This window comes from Saccopteryx leptura, chromosome 2, assembly GCF_036850995.1.
Source record: "Saccopteryx leptura isolate mSacLep1 chromosome 2, mSacLep1_pri_phased_curated, whole genome shotgun sequence".
NCBI lineage: Eukaryota > Metazoa > Chordata > Mammalia > Chiroptera > Emballonuridae > Saccopteryx > Saccopteryx leptura.
The window spans coordinates 6138955-6165314 of NC_089504.1; the positions used below are offsets into that span (position 1 = coordinate 6138955).

At 55.1% G+C, this 26360-nt stretch overlaps 1 protein-coding gene across 1 annotated transcript in view; it reads right to left on the bottom strand.

Annotated features, from left to right (window-relative positions):
* Positions 1–7747: 7747 nt before the first annotated feature.
* Positions 7748–26360, bottom strand: part of NCS1 (neuronal calcium sensor 1) — a 52044-nt gene continuing 33431 nt past the window's right edge. Inside the window, exons 3-8 of the mRNA XM_066366903.1 lie at positions 24441–24579; positions 22689–22767; positions 21346–21434; positions 20908–20985; positions 17299–17413; positions 7748–10252 (exon numbers count right to left, since the gene is read on the bottom strand). Of these exons, the coding sequence (XP_066223000.1) occupies positions 17315–17413; positions 20908–20985; positions 21346–21434; positions 22689–22767; positions 24441–24579 (484 nt within the window). The 3' untranslated portion in view covers positions 7748–10252; positions 17299–17314. The remainder of the gene's footprint in view (positions 10253–17298; positions 17414–20907; positions 20986–21345; positions 21435–22688; positions 22768–24440; positions 24580–26360) is intronic.

Sequence of the window (26360 nt, forward strand, 5' to 3'; positions counted from 1 at the left end):
AACCGGCCAGGGCCTTCTCTGCCCTTCTCCACATTCTCTGAACAATGCTGTTGTCTTCATCATGTCTGTTACCTTCAAGATCTGCTTCCGCTGGGGGAAGGGCACAGATCCTAAGGTGGGCATCTGGAGAGACTGTGAGGGGCTCTGGGCTCCCTTTCCCAGGGCCCGTGGCAAATTCCAGAGTCCACCATGAGGCCAGCCTGCCTTGCCCCTCACTGGTTCCCATGAAAGATGCACCTGGCCTAGTCTCCCTGGGGACCCTCGGGTCATCGGGCCTCTGCCTCTGCCTCTAGGTCCCTTGTCCTTCAGCAAAAGAAAGCCCTCCCCCCAGGAGTCCTTCCCACTGGGACCCTCAGGCCCCTGAGCCATGGAGGGGAGCACGGAGGGAAACGGAGAGGGAGATGGGACAGCTTGAGTGAGAAGGGAGCCGTGGGGAGCACGTGGCACTGTCCAGGTTTTTACCAAATCACTTCGGCAAATGGTGGGAGTTTTGGCAAAACATCTGTAGGTGGCGCCTGATCAGTTAGAATGACCCAGGGGGTCCCTCAGTACATTAAGTAGAATTAAGGTGACCAAACGTCCTCCTTTAGGGAGGACAGTCCTTCTTTTGTAAGTTCCCTCCTCCCTCGAAAACTCTCCTCCTACATGTCCTCCTTTTTGATATTGGAAGACTAACCTGTAAATGTCCGTATTCGATCGATGCAGAGTCGATCCATTGAGTGTGATGTGACGTCTTTGTATCTAAATTACAATATAAAATATTACAAGTGTTTTTATTATGCATTTATCATATTATAGTGTATTATGGTTGCAATGAATAAAATGTTTCTTTTTATTTACAATATTGTTTTTCTTCAACTTATTTTTGTCCTCCTTTTCATTGTAAAAAAGTTGGTCACCGTAGGTAGAATATAAATTTGGCTGTTGACACAGAGACCCAGGATGGCCTAATTAAGTTAGAGGTGTGTTTCTTTCCCTCCTAACAGTACCAGTATAGGTGGCCCAGGGCTGGTGTCGTGGCTCCACAGGGTTGGGGACCCAGGCTACAGGGAGGCTTACTTCTGAGTCTTGGGTCCTGTCAGCAGGAAGGGGGTAAAACAAGGGTAGTCAACCGTTTTATACCTACCGCCCACTTTTGTATCTCTGTTAGTAGTAAAATTTTCTAACTGCCCACCGGTTTCACAGTAATGGTGATTTATAAAGTAGGGAAGTAACTTTACTTTATAAAATTTATAAAGCATAGTTACAGCAAGTTAAAACATATAATAATAATTACTTACCAAGTACTTTATGTCGGATTTTCACAAAGCTTGGCAGAATAAATCTTTATAAAACAACTTACTATAGTTAAATCTATCTTTTTATTTATACTTTGGTTGCTCCGCTACCACCCACCATGAAAGCTGGAATGCCCGCTAGTGGGCAGTAGGGACCAGGGTTGACTGCCATTGGGATAAAAGGATGGGAAATCATGCTATTTGCTCTTGTCCCATTGGTCAGAACTGTGTCACGTGGCCATACTTGGCTACAAAGGAGTCTGGGAAACGTAGTCCTTAATTCCATGCAGCTCTGTGTGCAGCTAGAAAGGGGTAAAGAGATGGGGACAAGTAGAAGGCTCTATCATACCTACGCGAGCTCACTTTCCCTAAACGCAGGCACCTTTCAAAGCCCCCTTTCATGCCGCCCCGATGAGGCTCCTCCAGACCAGGGACCCTAGAGGATATAAGGTTTCTTCTGTCCCTGAATGTGACCTGGGCACTGTCACCATAGGACCTGCCCCAGGAGCAGAGCAGGCTGCAGGGGCCCACGTCAGGAAGACAGCCTGGCGGTGGTCCACATCGCATTTCCCGCCCCACCCAGTCCCCACCACCCACGCTCTCCTTTTTCTTCTCTCTGCGTCTGGTACTGCCCGAAGCCGAGCTCTGGGGGGGGGGGGGGAGATTTGGATACTTTCTAACATGTAGATGTGAGTCGGGGGGTTGGGAGGGCAGGGGGGACAGGGGAGACACGCAGTAGAAGAAGCAGAGCCATCCTGTGGGGTTTCCGTGCTGTCACACCCAGGGAACAGCAGCCAGTCCATGCCATCCCAGGTGGCTCAGATGGGTGGGGGTCTGGATCCTCACTGGGCCTGGCCCCACAGTGAGCTGCCCAGGGTGGGCTGGGCGTGGGGCAGGTGAGTGCAGACCACAGCCTGACGCAGAGCAAGAGACTGTGACCGCCACGTGCCCACAGTAGCAGGGGCTCTGAGCCTTGTCCCATTGACGCCTCCCCTGGCTGCCTGGAGAAGACAGGGCCACCATCAGCGACAGCAAACGCCCACTGTGAGCTCACCCTGTGCTGGAACCGTTGCCCCAACAACCCTCACATGGGCTCTTTCAGCCAGATCTGGGTCTTCCCGGAAAGGGGTGCCCCAGAAAATTCATTTACTTTCAATGAGTTGGTAGAATAGAGTTGTATGTGCATGAAAATTACCTCCGATCTTCACCTTAGGGGAGAGTCCCTTAGTATTTGAAATGTCCTATAGCAGGGGTCCCCAAACTACGGCCCGCGGGTCACATGTGGCCCCCTGAGGCCATTTATCTGGCCCCCGCTGCACTTCTGGAAGGGCACCTCTTTCATTGGTGGTCAGTGAGAGGAGCATAGTTCCCATTGAAATATTGGTCAGTTTGTTGATTTAAATTTACTTGTTCTTTATTTTAAATATTGTATTTGTTCCCGTTTTGTTTTTTTTACTTTAAAATAAGATATGTGCAGTGTGCATAGGAATTTGTTCATAGTTTTTTTTATAGTCCGGCCCTCCAACGGTCTGAGGGACAGTGAACTGGCCCCCTGTGTAAAAAGTTTGGGGACCCCTGCCCTATAGTTAGGAATCTGCTCTCCAGAAGGCGTCACATTAGCATTTTAAATATATATTGTTATTAAAATCTACACTACAGCTCTGGCTGGATCGTCCAGCTGGTTAGAGCCTCATCCCAATAAGTCAAGGTTGTGGGTTCAATCCCTGGTCAGGGCACATACAAGAATCAACCAATGACCTCATAAATAGGTGGAACAGCAAATCAATGTTTCTCTCACTCTCTCTTTCTCTCTCTCTCCCTCATTCAACCCTTCCTCTTTCTAAAATCAACAAGTAAATAAAAATAAAATGTACACTACAGAGCCCTGGTCAGATAGCTCAGTTGGTTAGAGCATCTTCCCCATAAACAGAGGTTGTGAGTTTGATCCCCGGTCAGGGCACATACAGGAACAGATTGATGTTTCTCTCTCTCTCTCTCTCTCTCTCTCTCTTACATCCTGTCTCTTTAAAACCAATCAATAACCCCTAGCCAGTTGGTTCAGTGGTAGAGTGTCAGCCTGGCGTGTGGAAGTCCCGGGTTCGATTCCCGGCCAGGGCACACAGGAGAAGTGCCCATCTGCTTCTCCACCCCTCCCCCTCTCCTTCCTCTCTGTCTCTCTCTTCCCCTCCCACAGACAAGGCTCCATTGGAGTAAAGTTGGCCCGGGCGCTGAGAATGGCTCCATGGCCTCCATCTCAGGCATTAGAATGGCTCCAGCCACAACAGAGCAACACCCCAGATGGGCAGAGCTTCGCCTCCTGGTGGGCATGCCGGGTGGATCCGGTCGGGAGCATGGGAGAGTCTGTCTGTCTGCCTCCCAGCTTCTCACTTCAGAAAAATACAAAAAAACAAGAACAACAACAAAAAGAACACAATCAATAAAAAGATTTTTAAAATCTACAGAGTTTCTTCATTAGCAGAAGGATGTTAGAAATTATTTTTCACAGAAGTGTGGGGTGATCGTGATAAATGGCGGCTGGAAAGAACCCTGGAGCTCAGTCTGCACCCCAGCCGGGAAGAGGGCCCAGCAGCTCTGGCCCTCACCGCCGTGCTCTGAGCAGGGCCCCTGGGGTCCTGGTCACCCCGCCCCTTCCTTGGACGGACAGATACAGGTGGGTGACTGTGTTTGTCCCTGCTTGCTAGTAAATGTTTGGGCATTTGACAGAATAAGACCTGCTTTTGTTGTAACATTCCATCTGGTGGCCAGGTTGTTGAGAGGGGCTCTGGAGCCACTGTCTGCCTCTCATTGGGGGGTCCACATTTTTCCCAGAAGACCCTGTCAGTTAAAGAACATATGCCAGTGTCAGGTGGTAGAGTGTGGCTGGGAAGCAGTCTGATTCTGGAGCCTGTACCCCTAACCACTGCCCCACACTGCCTCCCATATCACCTTTGGTTCACTGTCATAGTCTCAACCCTGCCAGAGCGAGGCAGGAAGTGGGAAGCAGTCTGATTCTGGAGCCTGTACCCCTAACCACTGCCCCACACTGCCTCCCATATCACCTTTGGTTCACTGTCATAGTCTCAACCCTGCCAGAGCGAGGCAGGAAGCTGGGTGCCCAACATGGCCGTGATGGAGGCTCTTTTTACACCCCCTTTTCAGTGGCTGCTGCGGCCCCGAGTGGAAGTTCTGTGGGGCCCGCCAGCTCTGTGTCACAGGTGGTGTTGGTCTGCCAATCCCTATCCCAAAACCAACTCTGAAGCGCCACCTATTATTGCAGGGGGTGGGCGGCTCGTTCTAATGTTGGCTATTTGCTCTCATCAACCTATACATTCACGTGTCCCTCAAGAGCAAGAATGTATTTCTAACCAGCAGTTATGCACGCGAGGCGACATTTCCTTCCATGCGCTCTGAATCAGTTTCCTCACAAGCTCTGGAAAGTGGGGACCATGCCTCAGGTGACTTCCCGCTCTCCGCAAACAGCCCGCACACCGCAGAGCTCGTGAGTACTGAGCAAACAGTTACTTGCCTGGAGGGCAAAGAGGAAACCCCACCAAGGTCCCAGGTTCTAGGCCGAGGGGGCACCGTGGCAGAGGGCAGCCACTCCGGGTGCTGAATCACGAGGTGCCTTTCTGGGAGTTCCCATGGGAGCTACTCATTGACCCACCTCCCCTCCTGATGCACCCCTCCACGGGTGACAGGTCTCCGGGTCCTCGGGACCCCGCGCATCATGACAGCAAGTCGCATCCAGGTGCGTGAATGGTTCGCCCGACTCTGGACACATGGAGGCAGGACTCCTCATCAGGGCCCAGCCGGCCGTCCTGCGGTGCAGACAGCTCCCCAGGGGTTCTCAGAGTGCCGTCCCCCCACCAGCAGCACTGGCCACTCGGGCGGTGGTGCGGCTGGCCATCTGGGTATTTACAAGCCCCTAGGCCAGGGGTCCCCAAACTACGGCCCGCGGGCCCATTTATCCGGCCCCCGCCGCACTTCCGGAAGGGACACCTCTTTCATTGGTGGTCAGTGAGAGGAGCATAGTTCCCATTGAAATACTGGTCAGTTTGTTGATTTAAATTTACTTGTTCTTTATTTTAAATATTGTATTCGTTCCCATTTTGTTTTGTTTTTTTACTTTAAAATAAGATATGTGCAGTGTGCATAGTGATTTGTTCATAGTTTTTTTTTTTTAGTCTGGCCCTCCAATGGTCTGAGGGACAGTGAACTGGCCCCCTGTGTAAAAAGTTTGGGGACCCCTGCCCTAGGAGAAGCTGACGTCATACTGAAGCTGAGACCCACTCGCTGGTCTGGGCCAGTTGCTTTCAAATATTTTTTAAACCTTTAGGAAAAACTCTTGTGAGTCCCCAGATCGATGAAACAGGCAGGAAGGGAGATGCTGGGAGCAATACACGAGGTGGAGGGCTCGCCCTGCTCAACCCTGAGCCTCCTAGAAACACCCCTTGAAGTTCTCCGGTTGAATCGTTACGCCGGAGCGTCTCGCCACGTCTCTCGGGGTGACTGGGCGGACAATACCCAAAGCAAGAGCAGGGGTGTCACGGGAGGGAGAAGAAACCCAAACTGAAACGGAAAACAACAGAGACAGACAAAGCAACAGGTCCACACAAGGGAGGCCAGGACGAGTCAGGAAGCGTGTTTAATTGGCGTGACACGGACGACATACAGAGGAGCACAGGGAGCCTTGGGCATGCTGCATGGCGCCTGTCCCCCACCCCCACCCCGGGGCCTTGACCCAGCCCTGCCACAGCACCAGGGCGAGGGCCTGCCCCTTCCCCAGACACACGCCAGCCAGTCCAGCACCCCAGAAAGAGGCTCAGAGGGGTCTGGGGAGGCAAACAGAAAGACAAGAACCCAGACGGGACGCACTGCTTGTGGGCTTGTTGTGGTGAGTCACTCAAATCCCTTTCCAAAGCTGCAGGCTCCCGGTGGGGGCACCAGGGGGCGCCAGGGGAGTTCCGAGCCCTGCGCTTGGCAGCTGCCCTCTGCAGGGGGCTCCGATGACCCGACTCATAGCGGCTCCCACCATGCCCCATGAGGCGGGCCGAGCAGAAATTCTCACCTCCATCTGAGGGATGGGGAAACTGAGTCCCACTGAGCTGAAGTGCCTTGTCCAGAGTTCCAGGGAAAAGCCCCTGGTTACTGAGTCAGACTAGGGCCATGAGCCACTGCAAAGACACGGGGGAAATGACAAGGTACAGCCCTGGGGACTGGGGGTTGCATTCTGGGTTTGTCCCGCTCCTGGGGGGTAGACACAGCCTGAGCCTAGATGCCAAGACACAGATAGGACCAGCTGTTTATTCAACAAAAGCCTTTTATTCATTCAAAAGTCCATCATTGGGTTTATTCTGCAGATATTTTTAAAAAGTGGGGGACAAGGCTTCTCATCACAGTGCCCTTATGCTAATTAACTAATCCCCGGGAGACACTTAGAAGAGGGGCATCTGGAAAACACACTGTCAATAATGCGGGGCTGGGGGCCGAGGGCTTCGGTGAGATCACAGCCCCTTACTCACCTCCCCACCACCTGCAGCCTCCCGCCCTCTGGAATCACCTGTTTGGCTGGTTGGGGCGTCTCAAGCGCTTTGGCAGCTTGCCGCCACCAGGGGGCGCTCCCACACTCCCTTGGATCCCTTAGATTAGAAGCTGTCGCTGCAGTAAAGGGTAGCTCTCCACTTGATGGACACCGGGCTTTCTCCAGGGAGAACTGCCTCTCCCAGGGAAACGCGGGCACCCTAATTGCTCCCCCCTCACACAGAAAAGAGACAATGTCCCAGAAAGCTCAGGTGTGTCTGTCGTCTCGGAAGCTGACTGTCAAACAAAGGCATTTCAGGGTAATAGAGGGACACATCCGTAGAGTCTAAATGTTGCCTGGTTAAATACCGGAAACTCATGACACTCTCCGAAGTACCATCAACACAAAGAGGGGAACAGATGCCGTGAAGAGGCCAGGGCTGCTGCAGAAAGCTGCCCGAGGCGGACCCTGCTCCTGGGCCCTGGGAGCGAGGGTTGGCAGAGGGACCCCGAGCCTGGCTTCCGGCGGGAGTCCCCAGGGAACAGCAGCTCCCAGGGCTGGGCCTCAGGTGGGAAAGGAGGCGGGGAGAGAGGTCCACGGACGGCTCTGGGTTCCCAGGGGGCCGCAGCCACAGGCCTGTGAGAGGAGGGGACAGAACTGTCCCTGCCTGGCAACCTCGGGCACACATGGCCAGTGTCCAGCACATTGCCAGGGAGGAGGGTGGCCCTTCTGGTGGCTCTGAGCTGTCTCAGGGTGTGTACCCAAGGTGTGCCTGAGGCATGGATCCAAAGTACCACCTGCCAAGGCCAAAAGGCATAGCCTTGGCTCCAGACCAAAAGGCCAAACCTCCCCCTAGAAGGTGGGAGGAAGGTCCCGCACACAAATGCTCTACAGAATCCTGGGAATCGGTGCCTCAGCCCACGGGGTCCACGTGTTTAACCCTGCATGCCGCTCAGCCACCGCCTCTTCCCTGTGAGGCCTCCAGGACAGGCTGGGCCATAGCATCCTTCCCGCTGGGCCAGAGAAGCCATCAAGGCTCAGGCAGAGGCCAGAAAGCGATCAAAACCTGGGAAGGGGCCCCACTCTCCTCTTCTCTATCCCCAAGTAGCCAAGTTCGTCTCCTGCTCTAGGGTCCCAGGTCACAGCCAGGTGAAGGAACTGAAGGATTTGGAGGTGAGTCCTAGGCTTCCTGGGCCAGTGGCCTGAGCAGAAAGGTGACCACAGGGGCCTTGAAGAACCCAGCCTTCAAAGTCACCTGTGAAAATAGAACTGCCGCTCCTGTCCCCACAGGATCTGGGGGCTTACCGGGGAGGCAGCGTGCAGCCAAAGGGCCGGCATGGGCAAGAAGGGTGGGTTCTGGGGCCAGCAGAGCGTCCCACGGACGGGGATGGACACGCCACTCCATCGGCAGAGTCCCTCTCGCAAAAGACATTCTCTGGGGGAGGGGGGTCTGTTGTCTGAGGATTAATTAGCAGGAGAGGCTCCCGGGAAAGTGCAAAGTGGAGAGAGACCAAGGACGGTTCAAAGTGGGAGCCGAGGCCCAGCTCTGCTGCCCCAGGTCTGGGATAAGCAGGGAGATGGCAGGCTACTGGCTTTGCAAAGAAGCAGCAGGAATGTTACACTGAGGATTCTAAACGGTCTGGGAGACAGCCTCTTATCCCCAGCACCTCCTCCGGGCGAGGACCAGTTCTGGGCCAAAAAGAGCTCAAGAGTCCAGGGGGGACCAGGATGCACTGCAGGGAGGGACAAGGTGTGTCATCTGACCCCACAGACTGCGACCAGTGCCCGCCATGTCTCTGAAGACTTGTGCCAAGAGACAGAATAATGACTCAGACGGTCCCTGTGTCTGCTGGGGTCTGGCACACTTAGCCACAAACCACAGAATCACCAAGTGCAGGAAACTCGGACTTAGAATTACACCATGTCAGCATGGGGGGGTGGGGGGTGCCCACATCAGTCAGCCAGGCCTCCTGGCTCTGGCACCGAGGCAGCTGGCCCTGGAGAGGCAGGGGGTGGCCCACGGTCTTGGAGATGGAGCCAGAGCCAGCCTCAGGCTCCTGGTCTCTAGTCCAAGGTTGTCTGACTTTCCTGGTGGCAGATTTGGCGCCACCCTTTCTGGGAGCAGACAGTGCTTAAAATCTTCCTATGGGTACAGTAGGCCAAAGCCCAGAGTAGTGGCCGCCACCCAAAGGGATGACCTGCACCCTTCTCTCGCCTCCCTCCCAGCATCCGAGCCAGGGAGCCAGGGAGGCAGGAAAGCAGAGTGGGAGAGACTATTTTCAAAGCCCACCGGGCTCACAGGCTTGCAACCCTCCCCCCACCTCCTCACACGTTCCTTCTGTACCCAACCCCCTTCATGACTCCCAGTCCCAAGACAAGCCCCTCCATTCTCCATGCTGCTACAAACACCAAAGCGAGAGCTGCGACACCAACAGGTGTCCCCTGGTTGTCCTCAGCAAAGACACTATAGGCCCAGGGGAGGAGACAAGACAGGCAGAGGTGGACAGGGAGCAGAGAAAAGGGACTTAAGGGAGAGGCATTTGGGCTGAAGAGAACAGTGCATTAGCCAGTTAAGAAGCCCACCTTGGCCCTCTCCAAACATCAAGCACAGTATCTGAAAAAAAAAAAAAAAAAAAAGTTTTTGGCTTCTTGGCCACTGCTGGCCACCGTGGTCCCAAGTGCGTGGGCAGGCGGGCGAGGGCTGCGCGTGTGAACGGCGGCCCCACCTCCGGGAACTTCGGACACTAGAGGCAGCAGCAACAGTTAACGACCAATAAATAAAAGGTATCACTTATATATGAATAGATATAAAAAAAACTTACTTTCCCCACAAAACGCACAATACCGTATCACAAAAAAAAAGTCATCATCATCATAATCCCTCTGGCCACGCCCGCGGTTGGCTGCCCGGGGACAGGAGGACAAAGCACGTTATCCAGGCAGCCACCCCGCGACACGCTAGCCCTCCCGCGGCCAGGCCGCGGCTCCTGTGGTCTCTCTGGTGGCCAAAGGACAAGGCAGAGTTCTCCAAGGTCCCCGAGGCCTTTTCCCCAGGTGTCAGTCCGAATCTTCTAGAACAGAAGGTAGTTGTTTTTTGTTTGTTTGTTTGTTTTCTTTCTCTTTTTCAAGGTCTGTTTGAAATAAAAAACGAAAGCGTGCGCGGAGAGCAGGGGACCAGGAGCTGCCCGCGAGGCAGCCGGGTCCTCGGTTTTGCAGAGGGCTGGAGCCTTTTCCGTTCCGTGTGGTTTTTCTGGACAAGCAGAGGTGGACGGCGATCGGAGGCAGTGGCTTCAGGCGGAGGGGGGTGCGGGGCAGGGGGCGGAGAGCCGGGCCTTGCCGTCTGTCGGGGCACCAGCCCGGTGTGGATGCGGGAAAGGCTGGGCGGACACAGGAGGGGGTTGTCGGGGCGGAGGCGGCCTCATGGCACAGGAGGCGGTGCGTGGTTCCCAGGCATCTGGAAGACACAAGGAGGTGAGGCAGGTTCAGAGCGGGCGGCCAGGGATGCGCCCAGAGTGGGCGGAGGGCCCACGGGAGGGCACAGAGGCGTCAAGTCGGAAGTCCTAACAGGGGGCACCCTCCCCCCCAACCCGCCCATCTGGCAGCACTTGGTACTGAGCCTTCAGAAATGAAGACAATGTTTCCCTCGGGGTGTGGGCGGTAACGGCAAGATTGGAAGGGAGGGAGCGGGCTCAGGGCGCACGCTCGGGGCACCGGCTGGGTGGAGGAGGGCGGAGCCACCGGGCGGAGCAATCTGTGGCCTCTGAGAACACGGTGCGGAATGGCGGAGACGCAGGTGAGAAGGGGCCCAGCAGTCAGCCGGCGGAAACGCCACGCAAAACCACAGTGAGACACCACGTCACACCCGCTAGGATGGCCGCCATCAAAACACAGAAAAGGACACGTTTGGGCGGGGTTTGGCGAAATTAGAACCCTTGTCCACTGCCGTTGGGAATGTAAATGGTGAGGCCCCTACGGGACAGAGTTTGATGCGTCCTCAAAGAGACCGGAAGTTACCATACAACCCAGTTACCATACCATCCACCGCTGGGTGTTACCGCAGCGTAGGGACCCAAACAAACCCATGTACACCAATGTTCACAGCAGCATGATGCACAATCACCACAAAGTGGAAACCACCCACAGATCCATCCATGGGTGAATGCGTAAACGAGAGATGTGGTCTAGCCATACAACGGACTATTACTCAGCCATGAAAAGAAATGGAGCCCCGGCCCAGCAGCTCAGTTGGTTAGAGCGTCAGTACCCCGATACCCCAAGGTTGAGGGTTCAATCCCCGGTCAGGGCACATATAAGACTCAACAAACAAATGCATAAATAAGTGGGACAAATTGATGTTTCTTTCTCTCTTCCTTTTTCTTTCTCTAAAATCAATAAGTAAAAATAAGGAAAAAAAGAAGAAATGAAGAAGCCACACACTCTATCTGTAACATGAAACCTTGAAGACAGCGCGGAGGGAAAGGAGCAGACGCAAAGCCCACATAGCGCCGGACTCTATTTACATAAAATTTCCAAAAGAGGCCAATCTATAGAGATAAAAAGCAGGTTAATGTTTGCCAAGGGCTTGGGGGCGGAGGGGGGGGCGGTCGGGTGGGGAGGAGCTGCTTCATGGGTCCACATGATTTTGGAGCGATGCAAATATTTTAGAACTAGATAGAGGCGGGTGGTTGCACAGCATGGTGAGTATACTAAACGCTGCTACACTGCACACTTAAAAATGGTTAACTTTATGTCAGGTGAATCTTACTGCAATCGCTTAAAAAAAATTAAAAAGGAGGCACAGGGGACAGTCCATTACCATCTGAGCCACCCACAGATCCTTCCCATAACCTGCTCCATATCTGCGTTAAATTGCATGTCCCTGTCGCCCCCCCGACCCACCCACACACACACACACACACATTGGACAGCTGTCAGGGTCTGACCCAAAGGGGGCCATTTCCCGATGCGTGGGAGAGGACGTGAAGACATTATCTGAGCCAGTCAGGAGCTGTGGGTGTGTGTGGGAGGCCCTGGAGGAGTCAGAGAGCCCCGCAGGACCCGAGTTTGGGTGGCCATCGTGGTGCAGGGACAACGGGAGAGAGAGGAGTGGAGCAGCCGCCCAGAGGGAGGACAGAGTGCCCCAAGGGAGAGGCCGGTGTCCTCCCCGCCTTCTGGTGGTCCCTGTCAACCCCAGGGGGCTCCGCTGAGCTTCCAGCCGCAGCGATCTGTGAGCCCAGCGATGTGCAGCATCGCACCTGCAAACGTGATGGAACCCATTGAATGCACACGTGTGTGTGCGTGTGTGTGTACACACACCTCTAAAGGATGTTTGAAATCCAACTCATTTGGATTTCAGAGACAGAGAAAGAATCAAGTATCTATCCTGCCTTTCCTATTAAAAACTACGACGCGGAGTAACCAAATAGTTAATATGGGGGCGTCTGTCTTTGTAGAAGCAACCCAGCTAACATCAAGGAAGGAAAGGAGGCGTAGGATGTCACCATTTTGCATCACCTGTGAATGAATGAATGAATGAATGGCAGAGAAGACCATCCATGGTGCTGACATCGCCAGCCATCATGCGCCACCTAGTGGACACACACAGCCCCACCCATGAGGCATTCTCGCCAGAAGCCGAGCACACCCAGAGCCCAGCCAGCCTGCAGGTCTAACCGCCCATCGCCAGGAAGAACAGGGACAGAAGATGGCATTGACGACACCACAGGGCGCCATCAGCAAACCCCACACCACGGAGACGCTAGAGAATGCGTTTCTGGACAAATGGCAAGAAAAAAAAAAAAAAGTGGGAATTTTATAGATTAAAGTAAACTTCAGAGGCCTGTCAACCAACTGCAACATGCCGGCTTCCTTCAGATTCTGATTCTAAAAAACACAACGAAAAAGAACCGTGGAGGTAACAAGAAACTGGAATGCCCACTGAGGACTGGAAAGTATGAAGGAATTAATATTGAATTCTTGGAACTGCAGATTTTTTAAAAGAATCGTTCTTTTAGAACACACTTTGAAATACTTAGGTTTTGAAATAATATGATGTCTCGAATTCGCTTCACAGTACACAGTGTGGGGGTGTGCAGAGGTGTGTAGGGGTGTGTGAGGATGTGGGGGGGGTGGGGGTGAGGGCATGTGGGTGGGGGTTGGGGGCAGGGCAGAGGTGGTACAAGATTGGTGTGAGTCGGTGATTCCGAAGCCGGACGGTGGGTACACGGTGTTACATGATTCTCCCTACATTTGTGTGTGAATGCTTCCATGATAAAAAAATTTTTTTTCTTTAATTCACCCCACATTTTCAACAACCTAGGGGGTCCCACCTCACGGGGTGGGTTAAATTCTGGCCAAGCTGCCCTGGCCGGTTGGCTCAGCGGTAGAGCGTCGGCCTGGTATGCGGGGGACCCGGGTTCGATTCCCGGCCAGGGCACACAGGAGAAGCGCCCATTTGCTTCTCCACCCCCCCCTCCTTCCTCTCTGTCTCTCTCTTCCCCTCCCGCAGCCAAGGCTCCATTGGAGCAGGGATGGCCCGGGCGCTGGGGATGGCTCCTTGGCCTCTGCCCCAGGCGCTAGAGTGGCTCTGGTCGCAGCAGAGCGACGCCCCGGAGGGGCAGAGCATCGCCCCCTGGTGGGCAGAGCGTCGCCCCTGGTGGGCGTGCCAGGTGGATCCCGGTCCGGCTCATGCGGGAGTCTGTCTGACTGTCTCTCCCTGTTTCCAGCTTCAGAAAAAATACAAAAAAAAAAAAAAAATTCTGGCCAAGCTATATAACAAAATGCTATGTGGCTATTAAAATAATAATAATAATAATAATGGTCTCAAACAACATTTACCCCATAGAAAATATGCATGATCTCAGTCCTTGAATAATTCAGTGAATTCTGTGACAGTCATTTATCCAGGAACGATGATGCTTCAGGAATCTGAGAAGGCAAATAAATCACAGAAATGATAGAATACAAATTGGACGTAATTACTCCCAGTCAGCTCTGGAGAAGCCTCGGGCAAAGAGGAGGATGATCGGGACAGGCTGTGGGAAGCTGGGCCCTGTCACTCCGCACAGCGTGTCGTGGAAATAAAGTGACACCTTCTCGGGGGACACGCTGCTGGTGAGAGGGACCTGCGTGTCTACACAGCGGTGCTCAGGGAAGCCCCTGCGGACACAACAGGGTGTGAGCTTCAAACAGACTAAGGGGAAACACATTAAAAATCTCTTTCCTTAGCACTGAGTCTCCGAAAGAAAAAAATAAAATGTTTCCCAGAAGTTGTTCATTAAAAGAAAAACAAACAAACAGCCAACAACATATGGTTATGAACTCATTGTTGCTGAGGAAATAGTTACACACATACAGCAAGCAGGGGGAAAATAAAGAAGAGTGTGATTCAAGAAGAATAGCACTCTTTAAATAAATTATACCAGACGACTTTTTCTTGGGGGGGGGAGGGGATACACGAAGAACCCACGTCTGTCCACTTCTTCCCCTGGCCGGGGGGTAGCAAGGGAGTGTGCAGCAGGACATCGGCCCCGGGGACCGTGGTGGCCGCTCACAAGGGGACGCAAGAGTCAGACAACAGAGCAGCATGCCCCGCGGGCCCCGCAGAAATACAGAAATGACAGTTACAGAAATAACTGGGATTGTCCCTCTACCAAGTCCTTTGAGTGTGTGTTCCTGTGTGGCCCGGTTAGAGCACTAAGTTTCTGGAACTGTTCGGTTCTTTTTGAGTCACTCTGGGCACAAACGTTCACAGGGTTTTATTGGCATTATATAGGAAGGGTGGTTTTTTGTTGTTGTTTTTTTAATAAGCCTGATTGAGATTTCGCTTTTAGACATATTTTCTAACGTTCCTTCAATGAAGAAGATTTCTTTGGAAAATAGTAACAGAAGCGTCCAGACGGTCCAGGCCTCCTAACCGGAGCACTCTCCATCTTTATGAGTGACAGAAGTGTCTAACCGCTAAGCTGCACACCTGAAACGAATCATGAGTGACAGAAGTGTCTAACCGCTAAGCTGCACACCTGAAACGAATATATTATTAAAGGTCAAATGCAACTAAAAATTTTGGAGATTTTTTTTTTTTTTAGATATCAGCTGATGATAATAAAATGTCTGAGGGTACATAAAAAGGGTGACACGCCATGGCTAAGCAGAGTTTATTCTAGAAACGCACGGGCGACTCAGCGTTCAAAAACCAACCCGCGTCATTCATCACACAGAAAAAAAGGAAACCATAGGAGCATAGGATGCAGGAAAAAAATTCATAAAATTCAACACCATGCATGATTTTTTACTTCAACAAATAACTCTAGCAAACTAGAAAAAAGAAAACCTTTCTAAATCTGATACAAACCTATTTATAAAATGACATCCTAACTAATAACGGTTAATAAAAGCTTTCCCCCGAGACCAAAAGTGAAACAAGGATGCCCACCCTCACTACCCCTATGTGACGCTGCACAGGGGGGGGGGACCCACTCCTGCAAGGAGGCAGGAAAAAGGAACAAACAGCAGAAGGTCAGGAAAAGAAGAAACGCATTGTGGACGACCCAAAGGAAGCCACGGCAGACTTTCAGACTGAACACATGAATTTGGCAGGATCAAGGTTATATGATCAATCAGTGAAAACCAACGGGATCTCTATAAACCAGAAAAAAAAAAAAAGAAAACTACAATTTTAAAATGACTATTGACGATACATTCCCAAACATCAATATCTGGTAACAAATTGATCAAAAGATGAGAAAGAACTTTTTAGCTGAAAGCAATAAAATGTTAGAGAAAGGAAAAAAATGTAAAAGACCTAAATAGCAAGGTATACCATTTTCATGGATTGGGACACTCAAGATGAAAAAGCTCTCCCCCACATTAAACTCATTCTCAGTGAAAATCCCTGTGTACGCGTGTGCATATAGAAATTTATAAGCTGATTCCAAAGTTTATCTAGAGATGCAGTTAGCCTAGAGCAGCCAAGGCCTTCTTGAAAAAGAAGTGACGGACATCACTTCAAGATCGGGTTATAAAAACATCGCACCTTTCATCCTGGGTTCCCTCTCTCCTTCCCTCCCGAGAAGCTCACCCTGAGAGAGGCCACCAGCCATGGTGTCAGGCAGCCCTGTGCCTGGCAAGGGACCAAGGCTCCCAAACCAAATGGGTGAGCATGGGAATGGGTCACCCCAGCCAAGCCTTCCGATGAAACTGCATCCCTGGCCAACAGCTGCTGGTCATCCCAGTTGACCTGCGACCGAGGAGTTTCCCAGGACAGGGGACGTTCGTCACTGAGCCTGGGACCGTCCTGGGCAAACCGGGATGGTTGTTCACCCTACTGATAGTTTGACTGTATCCTCATGAGCGACTCTGAGCCCAGGCACCCAGCTGAGCTGTGCCCAGATCCCTAATGTCTGTTCTTTCCAGCTGCCGAGTTGAGGGCACGCAGTATGCAGCACGTTCCTGAAGGAGATGTGAAAACGAACGAGGCACACGGGATGGGCGCCCGAGGTCCATGCTCATCAGAGAAAGGCAAACTAAAATCACACCCACCAAAACGGCCAAACAAAGAGGTACAGACTATCCCGTGTCGGTGAGGATGTGGAGCAACTGGGACTCTCACCCACGCCTAGCGGGAGTACGAAATGGTCCAACCACGTTGGAAAACTGTACGGGCAGGTCTCTCCAAGCGGAATGAGCGGATATCCCACGACCTAGCCATTCTACTCGTAGACAAACACCAGAGAAAGCACCATCTGTCCACCAGAGGACGCGGCCGGGAGCGCTCGTGGCTGGACAGGGCCTCGGAGGACCCCCCACGCCCCTCCCCCAGCCGACACCGGGGACAGCAGAGGGAAAGGCAGAGCAGAGCAGAGGCAGGAGAGGACGAGAAAGAAGAAGGAAGCCGTTCCCTGCAGCAGCAGAGGCCTCTGGGCACACTCTCACCCTGCACTTACTGCTGCCCTGCCCGGGTGAGACTAGAAACCATGTGTGAGCTTCTGACCGAGAGACACAGCCAGGAGCTCGGGTCTCCGACTGAAGACACGGCCAGGAGCTCGGGTCTTCGACTGAAGACACGGCCAGGAGCTCGGGTCTTCCACTGAAGACCCGGCCAGGAGCTCGGGTCTTCCACTGAAGACACGGCCAGGAGCTCGGGTCTTCCACTGAAGACACGGCCAGGAGCTCGGGTCTTCCACTGACCGCGGGTCAGGGAATGAGGGACTCCCGCTCTCTGGGCCCAGTCCTGGCTGAGACTGGGGTTATCTAAGTGTTTTCAATCCAGGGAAACGTCTATTCAAGTAAACGCACGCGGGCTGAGTCGGGTACAGCCGAGGGGCGTGGTAAGGGGCTCGGGCTGACTCGCAGGCCCTGCCTCCTAGACCTCCCCCCGTCCGCTGTGCCCCACTGGGCAGACCCAGGCTGGGCAAGTACTTAGCTGCCAACCCGAGCTGTCTGGTGGCTGGGATGCCTCCTTCCTCCCCCCACTCCAGGCCCCAGGGCCCCGTGACTCACCCCAGCTCTGGCTGGACTATACCAGCCCGTCGTAGAGGGACAGCGCCTGCACGATGGACGGGTCGGCCTTGGACCCCTCCTGGAACTCCTGCAGGGTCAGCTTCCCGTCGGCGTTCTGTAAGCAGAGAGGCGGCTCAGGGAGGAGGGACGGCCAGCCCGCCGGGACTGCTGCCTCTGGCCTGGCCCCCGGCCCAGGGCTGACCTAGCTTCCCCAGTTAGGTCGGGAGGGAGGCGATGCAGGTCCCCGGTGAGAAGAGGCAGGCCTCGGACAGACCAGGCACTTTCCGGCTGGGTGGCCTGGGCGTGTGACCCGCCTCTCCGGGTCTGTTTCCTCGTCTGGGGACTGGAGATGACCGCACGGCCTCCTCGGGGCCCCGGCGTGAACGCTCCGTGAGCTCACTCTGCGCCAAGTGCCGGGCAAACACACTGGGGGCGCCCCCAGCTCAGAGTTACCGGTACTGCTCTTAACCCCTGCGTGGCGGGTAACCCCAAAGGGCTAAGCGCCGGATGCGTCTCCTGGTCACTCTCGGAAGGGCCCTTAGCGGTCCCTGCAGCAGTCTACCCCGGGCCCCGGGAGACCCGGGAGGAGCACTTAGCGGTCCCTGCAGCAGTCTACCCTGGGCCCCGGGAGACCTGGGAGGAGGCCGGCGGAGCACACGCAAAGGGACTTTAGTGGGTCTCTTGGGAGGGGGGGGGGTCTTGGCCAGAACCACCCCCTGGAGCATCTCGCCAGGAGACCTGAGAAAGAGCAGAAAGGCCTTGGAGACCACGCGCCCCACCTCCAGCAGGAAAAGCAGGACGAGAGGTCCAGCCAGCCCTGCCGGGCACCCTCCGGGCCCGCCCACCCTGTGCCCCCACGCACGAAGTGCACGCGCTGATCTCACAGGTCCGCAGGCCCGTCCCAGGAGGAAGTGCTTCTCTTATCCCCATTTTACTGGTGAAAACACCGAGGCTAGGCCACCTCCCCAGGGTCCCATGGCTGGGAACTGAGGAAGCCAGAATGAACACCCAGTCTGACTCCAGGGGCAGCTTGGTTTCCCAAGATAAGGGAAGCATGAATGGGGAGATTTAAGGTGTGGCCTTGGCGTTGAGTAACACTGGGCCACCTATGAGGAGGTGGGTGCTCCTTGCTCCACACTCTGGACACGTCCTCTGACTATTACCAAGAGCCCAGTGCAGTCTGCGCCCACATGTCTTTACTGCCCCTCTGACATGGGCTAATCTCCCTTTTTTTCCTGACATTAGAAGTGGGGGGGGGGGGCGGGAGGCAGTCAGACAGACTCCCACATGTGCCCGACTGGGATCCACCCGGCATGCCCACCAGGGGGCAATGCTCTGCCCATCTGGGGTGTTGATCTGTTGCGGCCAGAGCCATTCTAGCGCCTAAGGCAGAGGCCATGGAGCCATCCTCAGCACCCGGGCCAACTTTGCTCCAATGGAGCCTTGGCTGCGGGAGAGGAAGAGAGAGATAGAGAGAAAGGAGAAGGGGAAGAGTAGAGAAGCAGATGGGCACTTCTCCTATGTGCCCCAATCGGGAATCGAGCCCGGGACTTCCACACACTGGGCCGATGCTCTACCACTGAGCCAACCAGCCAGGGCCTAATCTCCCCTTTTTAATTAAAAAAGTATAGGCCTCAGGCTCAGAGCTTTTGGCCAGTGCCTGTGTCCAGCCAGCATGTAATAATAAGCCCAATGTCACTGTCATTTGTATCCCTTTCATTTCAGGCAAGCAATATGGGGTTTCCTTAACACCCGGATCATCAGATTCCCACTTAAAACAAAGTTATTACAGCCTGACCCGTGGTGGCGCAGTGGATAGAGCATTGGCCTGGGACACTGAGGTCCCAAGTTCGAAACCCAAGGTTGCCATCTTGAGCACAGGCTCATCAATATGGTCCCATGGTCACTGGCTTGAGTCCAAAGGTCACCGGCTTGAAGCCCAAGGTTGCTGGCTTAAGCAAGGGGTCACTGGCTCAGCGGAAGCCCCCCACACCAGTCAAGGCAGGTATGAGAAACAATCAGTGAACAACTAAAGTGCCGTGACCACAAGTTGATGCTTCTCATCTCTCTCCCTTCCTCTCTCTCTCTCTCCCTCTCTCTCTCTCTCTCTCTCTCTCTCTCTCTCAAAAAGGACTTCTTAACCTGGAGTGCATGGACAGAATTCAGCAAATCTATGAACTCTGGCAGGAAAAAATGAGGTCAGTCTTCTCACTAACCTCTAACTGAAATTGAGCTTTGCCTTCCATGATGAACCTCAGTGATGATCCCCAACAGAACCAGCAGTGCCTGTGACCCTGCCAACCGTGGGGCTCACGGGTCATCTCCTATCACATCACGGCTGCTGAGGGTACCACGGATGGGTATCATCGCTGAGAAAGCGCGGGGCAGGGGCCAGACCCAATGCTACGGCTCACTGTCTAATGCAGGGGTCGGGAACCTTTTTGGCTGAGAGAGCCATGAACGCCACATATTTTAAAATGTAATTCCGTGAGAGCCATACAACGACCCGTGTACGTTACGCATTATCCAATAAAAATTTGGTGTTGTCCCGGAGGACAGCTGTGATTGGCTCCAGCCGCCCGCAACCATGAACATGAGTGGTAGGAAATGAATGGATTGTAATACGTGAGAATGTTTTATATTTTTAACGTTATTATCTTTTTTTTTTTTTTTTTTTTTTGTATTTTTCTGAAGCTGGAAACGGGGAGAGATAGTCAGAAAGACTCCCGCATGCGCCCGACCAGGATCCACCCGGCACGCCCACCAGGGGCGACACTCTGCCCACCAGGGGGCGATGCTCTGCCCCTCTGGGGTGTCGCTCTGCCGCGACCAGAGCCACTCTAGCGCCTGGGGCAGAGGCCAAGGAGCCATCCCCAGCGCCCGGGCCATTTTTGCTCCAATGGAGCCTTGGCTGCAGGAGGGGAAGAGAGAGACAGAGAGGAAGGAGGGGTGGGGGTGGAGAAGCAAATGGCTGCCTCTCCTATATGCCCTGGCCGGGAATCGAACCCGGGTCCCCCGCACGCCAGGCCAACGCTCTACCGCTGAGCCAACCAGCCAGGGCCCGTTATTATCTTTTTTATTAAAGATTTGTCTGAGAGCCAGATGCAGCCATCGAAGGAGCCACATCTGGCTCACGAGCCATAGCTTCCCGACCCCTGGTCTAGTGCATGCATACAGAGCATACAGAGGCTCCTGTAACACATCACAGAGTCATTCTGACAGCTACGCTGACAGCTGCGTTCCCAAATAATCAGCTTCCTTTGTGATCTTGTGGATTTATCTGATGCACTGAAAGCCACTGTCTGAGAAGTCCACGGACAGAATTCTCCAGAATGCCACCGGGGTCCATGGCAAAAAGTAAACAAGGCTCAGAATCTTAGTTGATAAAAGTGTTGGGCAAACACTTAAAACTGGATGTTTGATGGGAATGGCTGCACGCCAGACCAGTGGACAGGTATGTCACTAGGCTGTGCCGCCCGCCTAGGCCAGACCTATGGGTGGTCACGTGGCACCTGTGAGGAGGGGTCTCCGGGCCCTCTCCCCTGGGACCCGGGGCCTGGCCCCCACGCCTCACCGCCCCGGGCGGGCCCAGCTTCACCGCAGCCGCACCTTGTCCATCATGGCGAAGATCCGGTCCACCCTCTTCTCGGGGGTGTTCTCCTCCTCGGGGAGCTCCACGGTGTTCCCCTGCCGGGGACAGATGGGCGGGGCTGGGCTCCTGACACTCTGGGCTTCGGGGTTGGGCCACACACTTGCCCCCCGCAGACCCGGGCTGCTTCCAGATAAGGGCCGCCCCCCATCTCCCTTCCACAGCCCCCAGGAGCTCCGCCACTCTGCTCTGGGACATCCTACCCGCCCCACCCACTGTCACCCCAGCCCCCACGTTGCTCCCGGAAGGACCTGTAGAATGACCCCAGGCCGTGGCCCCCACCTGGCTGACCCTTACCCCAGGCCAGAGAGTGGCCGCCCCGCGGTGGTGCCTCTGGGCCAAGCCCAGCCACTAAATGGGCGCCCCTGACCCCGACCCCAGGGGACCAGTCCTCTCACCACCATCTGGTAAATGGCGTCCACAATGTCCAGCATCTCGTTCCTGGTGATGTAGCCGTCGTTATCCAAGTCATAGAGCTTGAAGGCCCCTGCAATCAACCGGCCAGGGCTGAGTCACCCCACCGGCGCTCTGCCCTCCGCACCGCAGCGCAGTCGGGACCCACGGCCGTTACACATGTGGCCGGCGAACATTTACCCCAGGACAGGCAGGGATAGACAGACAGACAGACAGGCACTCACTCTCACACACACCAATTCAACTAGGACCAGGAGATAAGAAACGACAGAGTAAAGAGAAGGGGGCAGCAAGCCTGAGGCCGGAGGGGCTGGAGCCGGGAGAGAGGGTCTGATGTCCCCACAGGCTCCAGCCTCCGCCCTTCTGGTTACGCTGCGTCCCTATGGCCAACGTAGAAAATAAAACAATAGGCCCAGGGAACGGGGGAGCTTTCGGGTGGATAAAATCCTCTTTTATTCTTTAAAAAAAAAAATAACACCCAGAAGAGAAAGCAACAGCAGGGTTTTCTCGCCGCTGACAAAGCGCAGAGCAAATGTCATCGTGAGCTGTGAGCTCAGGCCCCCCTGTGCTCAACTTCTCTCACTCCCTTCCCGCCTCCGCCCCCCCCAGTGTCCCCACTGCCCCAGCAGGGGCTTGCTCAGCCCTCGGCACCCCTGGCTCTCCCTCCCCCTCGGGGCCTCGCCCACGCCGCCCTCCTGCCTGGAGTCCTCTCCCCCCTTCCTCTCAGCCTGCTCTGCCCGCCCAGCTCCGCTCTGCCTGACCGGCCCAGGGTCAGCTCCCTCCTGGCCGCTCCCCCCTCCCTCTTCCTGTCTTGGTTCTATGGGATTTTTAAAACATTATGGCCCCATGTTAGACTGACAGCTGCGAGAGCAGGTGCCTGTCGACCTGACCCCCCTCCAGCCCCCCGGGGGGTCCTGGTCTCCCGCCCAGCACGGACACGTGGCCCTGTTTGGTCAGTCTCTGTCGGGTGAACGAGAGAAGAAGTGGGTGAACAAGAGAAGTGGGTGAACGAGATCAGGCATCGGAACAGCAGCTTCTAAGTGTCCAGCCCTGGAACAGGGTCTCTAACTCCAGGCCGCACTGCCCACTGCCCCTATCTGCACCTGTCTGATCGTCCCCTTGGCTCCCACCCCACCCGTCCACCCTGCCTACGTAAGCCCTGTCCCTCCTGCAGGGCCATCTCCAGGAGCCCTCCCCTGACCTGAAACGGCAGAACGTCGGTGCCACTCTCTCCGCCCGGAGAGATGGCCCGGCCCGGTTCTCTGGCCTCCTCCTGGCCCGGGACCGCCCAGGGGCTGCCCGACAGAGCCCCGGGGGACGGACTTACACCGCAGCTTCTCGTCCAGGGTTCCCCTCGAGGTCACCGACAACGCCTGGATGAACTCTGAGAACTCGATCCGCCCATCCTGGCAGGAGAGAGAGGGGCGGTGGCCTCAGTCAGCTGGGCCACCTGGTCAGGCTGGACCTTGGCCAGGTGGTGGTGGACGGCAGCAGACACCAGCTATCGTGGCAGACAGGCGCCCACGTGGAGAGGGCGGAGGGAAGGGATGAGGGGCAGAACCAGGAGCAGGGAGGGGAGGGAACAGGGTTAGAAATGGGACGAGTCAGGCAGGAGGGACAGAGGGGTGACGCTAGAAGGAGAACCAGAACTCTGCCGACACACGCACCGTCTCTGGGCGAGAGCGGCCGGAGGTCGCCTGCCCCCTCGGCCCACAGCCACAGCCGCAGATGCTCCTGAAGAGAACAGGGCTCTGGACCAATGGGTATCGACCGTTTTACATTTGGGGACCGGTGACCGAGCCAGCCGGAAACAGAAACACGCAGAGAATCAGGTCTTATCTTACCGCACATGACAGCGTAACCCGGGACAAGCTGGTGCCTGATTTCTGAGCCCCGCCTGTACGATGCATTGACTACTATGTAAGTTTGTCCGAATGCTTTTTGTCTGTTGCTCGTGATTTATAAATGCTGTGCACAGTGCAAAAGGTTGTTCAAACGAGCCTCCAAGTTCCAAAGATAGCTAAGACCACCTCAGTAGTATTTTCATCGATGGTACAGGCTGGTAAGTGGCAGTCACCCTGAGCACAGGCGAACTCAGCTAAGATCATTGGGTCTATAATCTTCATCCAGCATCAGGGTGGTTCACCCCTTGGCGGACCGGCACCAGTCCACGGACCAGCAGCTGAAAAACGCTGCTCTGGACTGTTGAATCCTACCTGTTCTGCAAGTGAGGAAACTGAGGCCCAGGGAGGGCAGAGCTCTCGCCAGGGCCAAGCAGTGTGACTGTCCGCTTGGAGTCACCTGGGTAGAAAGCCAGGGCGGGGCAGAACAGACACGCACAACCCGAGTGCCCTAGAGCAGGGACTGCAGAAACAAGTCACAGTGAGTCCTCTGTGAACACGGGAAGCCGGGACAATGCCGGCACAGGGCAGGGCCCGGGGGACTGCGGGTGCCCCAATGGCGGGTACGCCCACGGCCCGCGCGGCCGGCGCCAGGAGGGGACACACTGCGGCACAGACCGACCTTGAAAACACGATGCTCAGTAAAAGAGGCCAGGCCCGGAAGACCCTAGGTTGTCTGCCCCTGAGGACCTCAGTTTCCTAAACTGACACCCCCCCCAGGAGGTGAGTCCTCACTGAAAACATTCCACGTCAAGGGCTTCGCCCACCGTAAGTGTTCAGCAAATGTCCATTCTGATTATAAACCCTGTTACTGTCCCTGGAGAGATTTGCATTTGGTGCTAGTAAGAAACAGATCAAAGTGTTCGTATGTGTCCACGTGTGGGTCCATGGTACACGTGTGCATGCACGTGTCTGTGTGGCACATGTGAGTTCATACATTGTATACATCCACATGCCTGTGTGTGCACTGAGTGCGTGTGTGCGTGGTTTTGCATCGCACAGGTATTTGTGTCTGTAGATGTGCATTTGAGTGTGCACGCGTGTGTGTGTTCCTTCTCCGGGAAGGCACACTGGCAGGAGAGAGTGGGTGTGGAGCCGCGGGAGCCCCGGAGCCGCCCGCGAGGCTGCAGCAGGGGGTGGGGACTCAGCCGCGCAGGCCCCATCCACCCCCGGCTCACCTTGTTTTCATCAAAGACGTTGAAAACAAACGTGGCGAATTTGGTGGGGTCTCCAAACGGGAAGAACTGCTTGTAGATCTTCTGGAAGCCCGCCGCGTCCAGCTGCCCGCTGGGGCAGTCCTTGATGAAGCCCTTGTACCTGAGGAGGCAGACCGAGAGAGTGAGAGGAAGAGACGCCAACATCACCCACCTGCCGGAAGCTCCTGCCTGGGAGCTCCTGCCCAGCGCCCCAAGGGCTGTGGGTCCCTGTCCAAAGACACAGCGACACACGGGGGTCCTGCGTACAGACCAGGACGTCACAGGCACAGGCTCATCCCCCCTCTGCCTCTCGCGAGCTGTGTGGTCTGAGATAGGTGACTGTACCTCTCTGAGCCTCATTGGCACAGGGGGTAAGAGTCACAAGAGAATTAACCCAGATAGTGCACACAGAACAGTTGGCCACGCAGCCCATGAGCCACACGGGGGTGGGGGTGGGGGGGCTAAAACAAAACTCAACCCAACAACGCCCCCAAAGCCACGTTCTTGCACAAAGCAGTTCTGTCCCTCACTACTTCCTCCACTGTCCCCCCTCCTGGCCCCCAGAACCGGATGGCTGGTGGTGCTGGCAGAACTGGTGGGCAGAGTCACCATATGGGGCTGGCAGCTGGTTTCTCCCACATGCCTACACCCCAATATACACAGACCCCTCCCCCAGCCTCTGTTCCCAAGAACCACGTAACAGATGCCAGAGCAACCGTGTGAGCTTGGAGGGAATCTTGTTCCAAGTGGGCTTGTCCCCCGTGTATTCCCAGCGCCGAGCACAGAACCCTCCAGAGCCTGGCTGACAGCAATGTGGCTGTGCAGCCCAAACCCCAGCTCTGCCATTGGTTAGCTGCTGTGCAACCTCGGGCAGGTGCCCTCACCTCTCTGAGCCTCAGTCTCCTCATCCATAAAAGGGACAGTTCTCACATCCACTTTGTTGGGATCAACACGGTGCATGGGGCACACTTGGCAGAAAGAACAATCCACAGCGGGATCCTTAGTGTTCTATATGTAACTGACGCAGGTTCCTCTGAGGAGGCTCCAGCACAAAGAGAAGCCAGAGAGAGGGCTTGCCTATTATCAGCTACAGCCCTTACCGCCCGCCCCCCCCCGGAAACTGTGCTGGGAATTCTGCAAATCTCAGTCTCCCGGAACAATGCCCGAACAGCCCTGTGAGCTAGGTACCACGATGAAGCCCATTGCAAGGATGAGGAAACGGAGGCTCGGGGAGGCAGGTGTGAGTCCCCGCAGCCCAGACTGGAGCCGAGCTGGGGGCTGGAGACAAAGAGACACTATCGCTGAAGACCTTCGCACCTGCCTCGCGGGTCTCTGCTCTGAGACCATGCAGAGGGACTCTCCCCTCTCACGTGCAAGGAGAGGATTCTGGGAGCATCGTGTTTGAGGTCGCTGGTGGCGCCGTGACAGGGGTCCACAGATCAAGGAAGGTCTGGGGAAGTCACAGCTCCCTGACCCATTACAGAGCAATCTAGGAGCCTGGCACTGGGCGCTGGTCACACAAGGACCTGAAGGGACACTCATGGCACCAAAGGAGGGAACCCTGGGGACGGCAGCCTGAATGATGGAGGTCAGCTGTCTGCTAACACAGCTGCTCTGTAGGGGTGAGGGGTGTAGGGGTGAGGGGTGTAGGGGTGAGGGGTATATGGGTGAGGGGTGTAGGGTGAGGGGTGTAGGGGTGAGGGGTGTAGGGGTGAGGGGTGTAGGGGTGAGGGGTATATGGGTGAGGGGTGTATGGGTGAGGGGTGTAGGGGTGAGGGGTGTAGGGGTGAGGGGTATATGGGTGAAGGGTATATGGGTGAGGGGTGTATGGGTGAGGGGTGTAGGGGTGAGGAGTATATGGGTGAGGGGTGTAGGGGTGAGGGGTGTAGGGGTGAGGGGTAT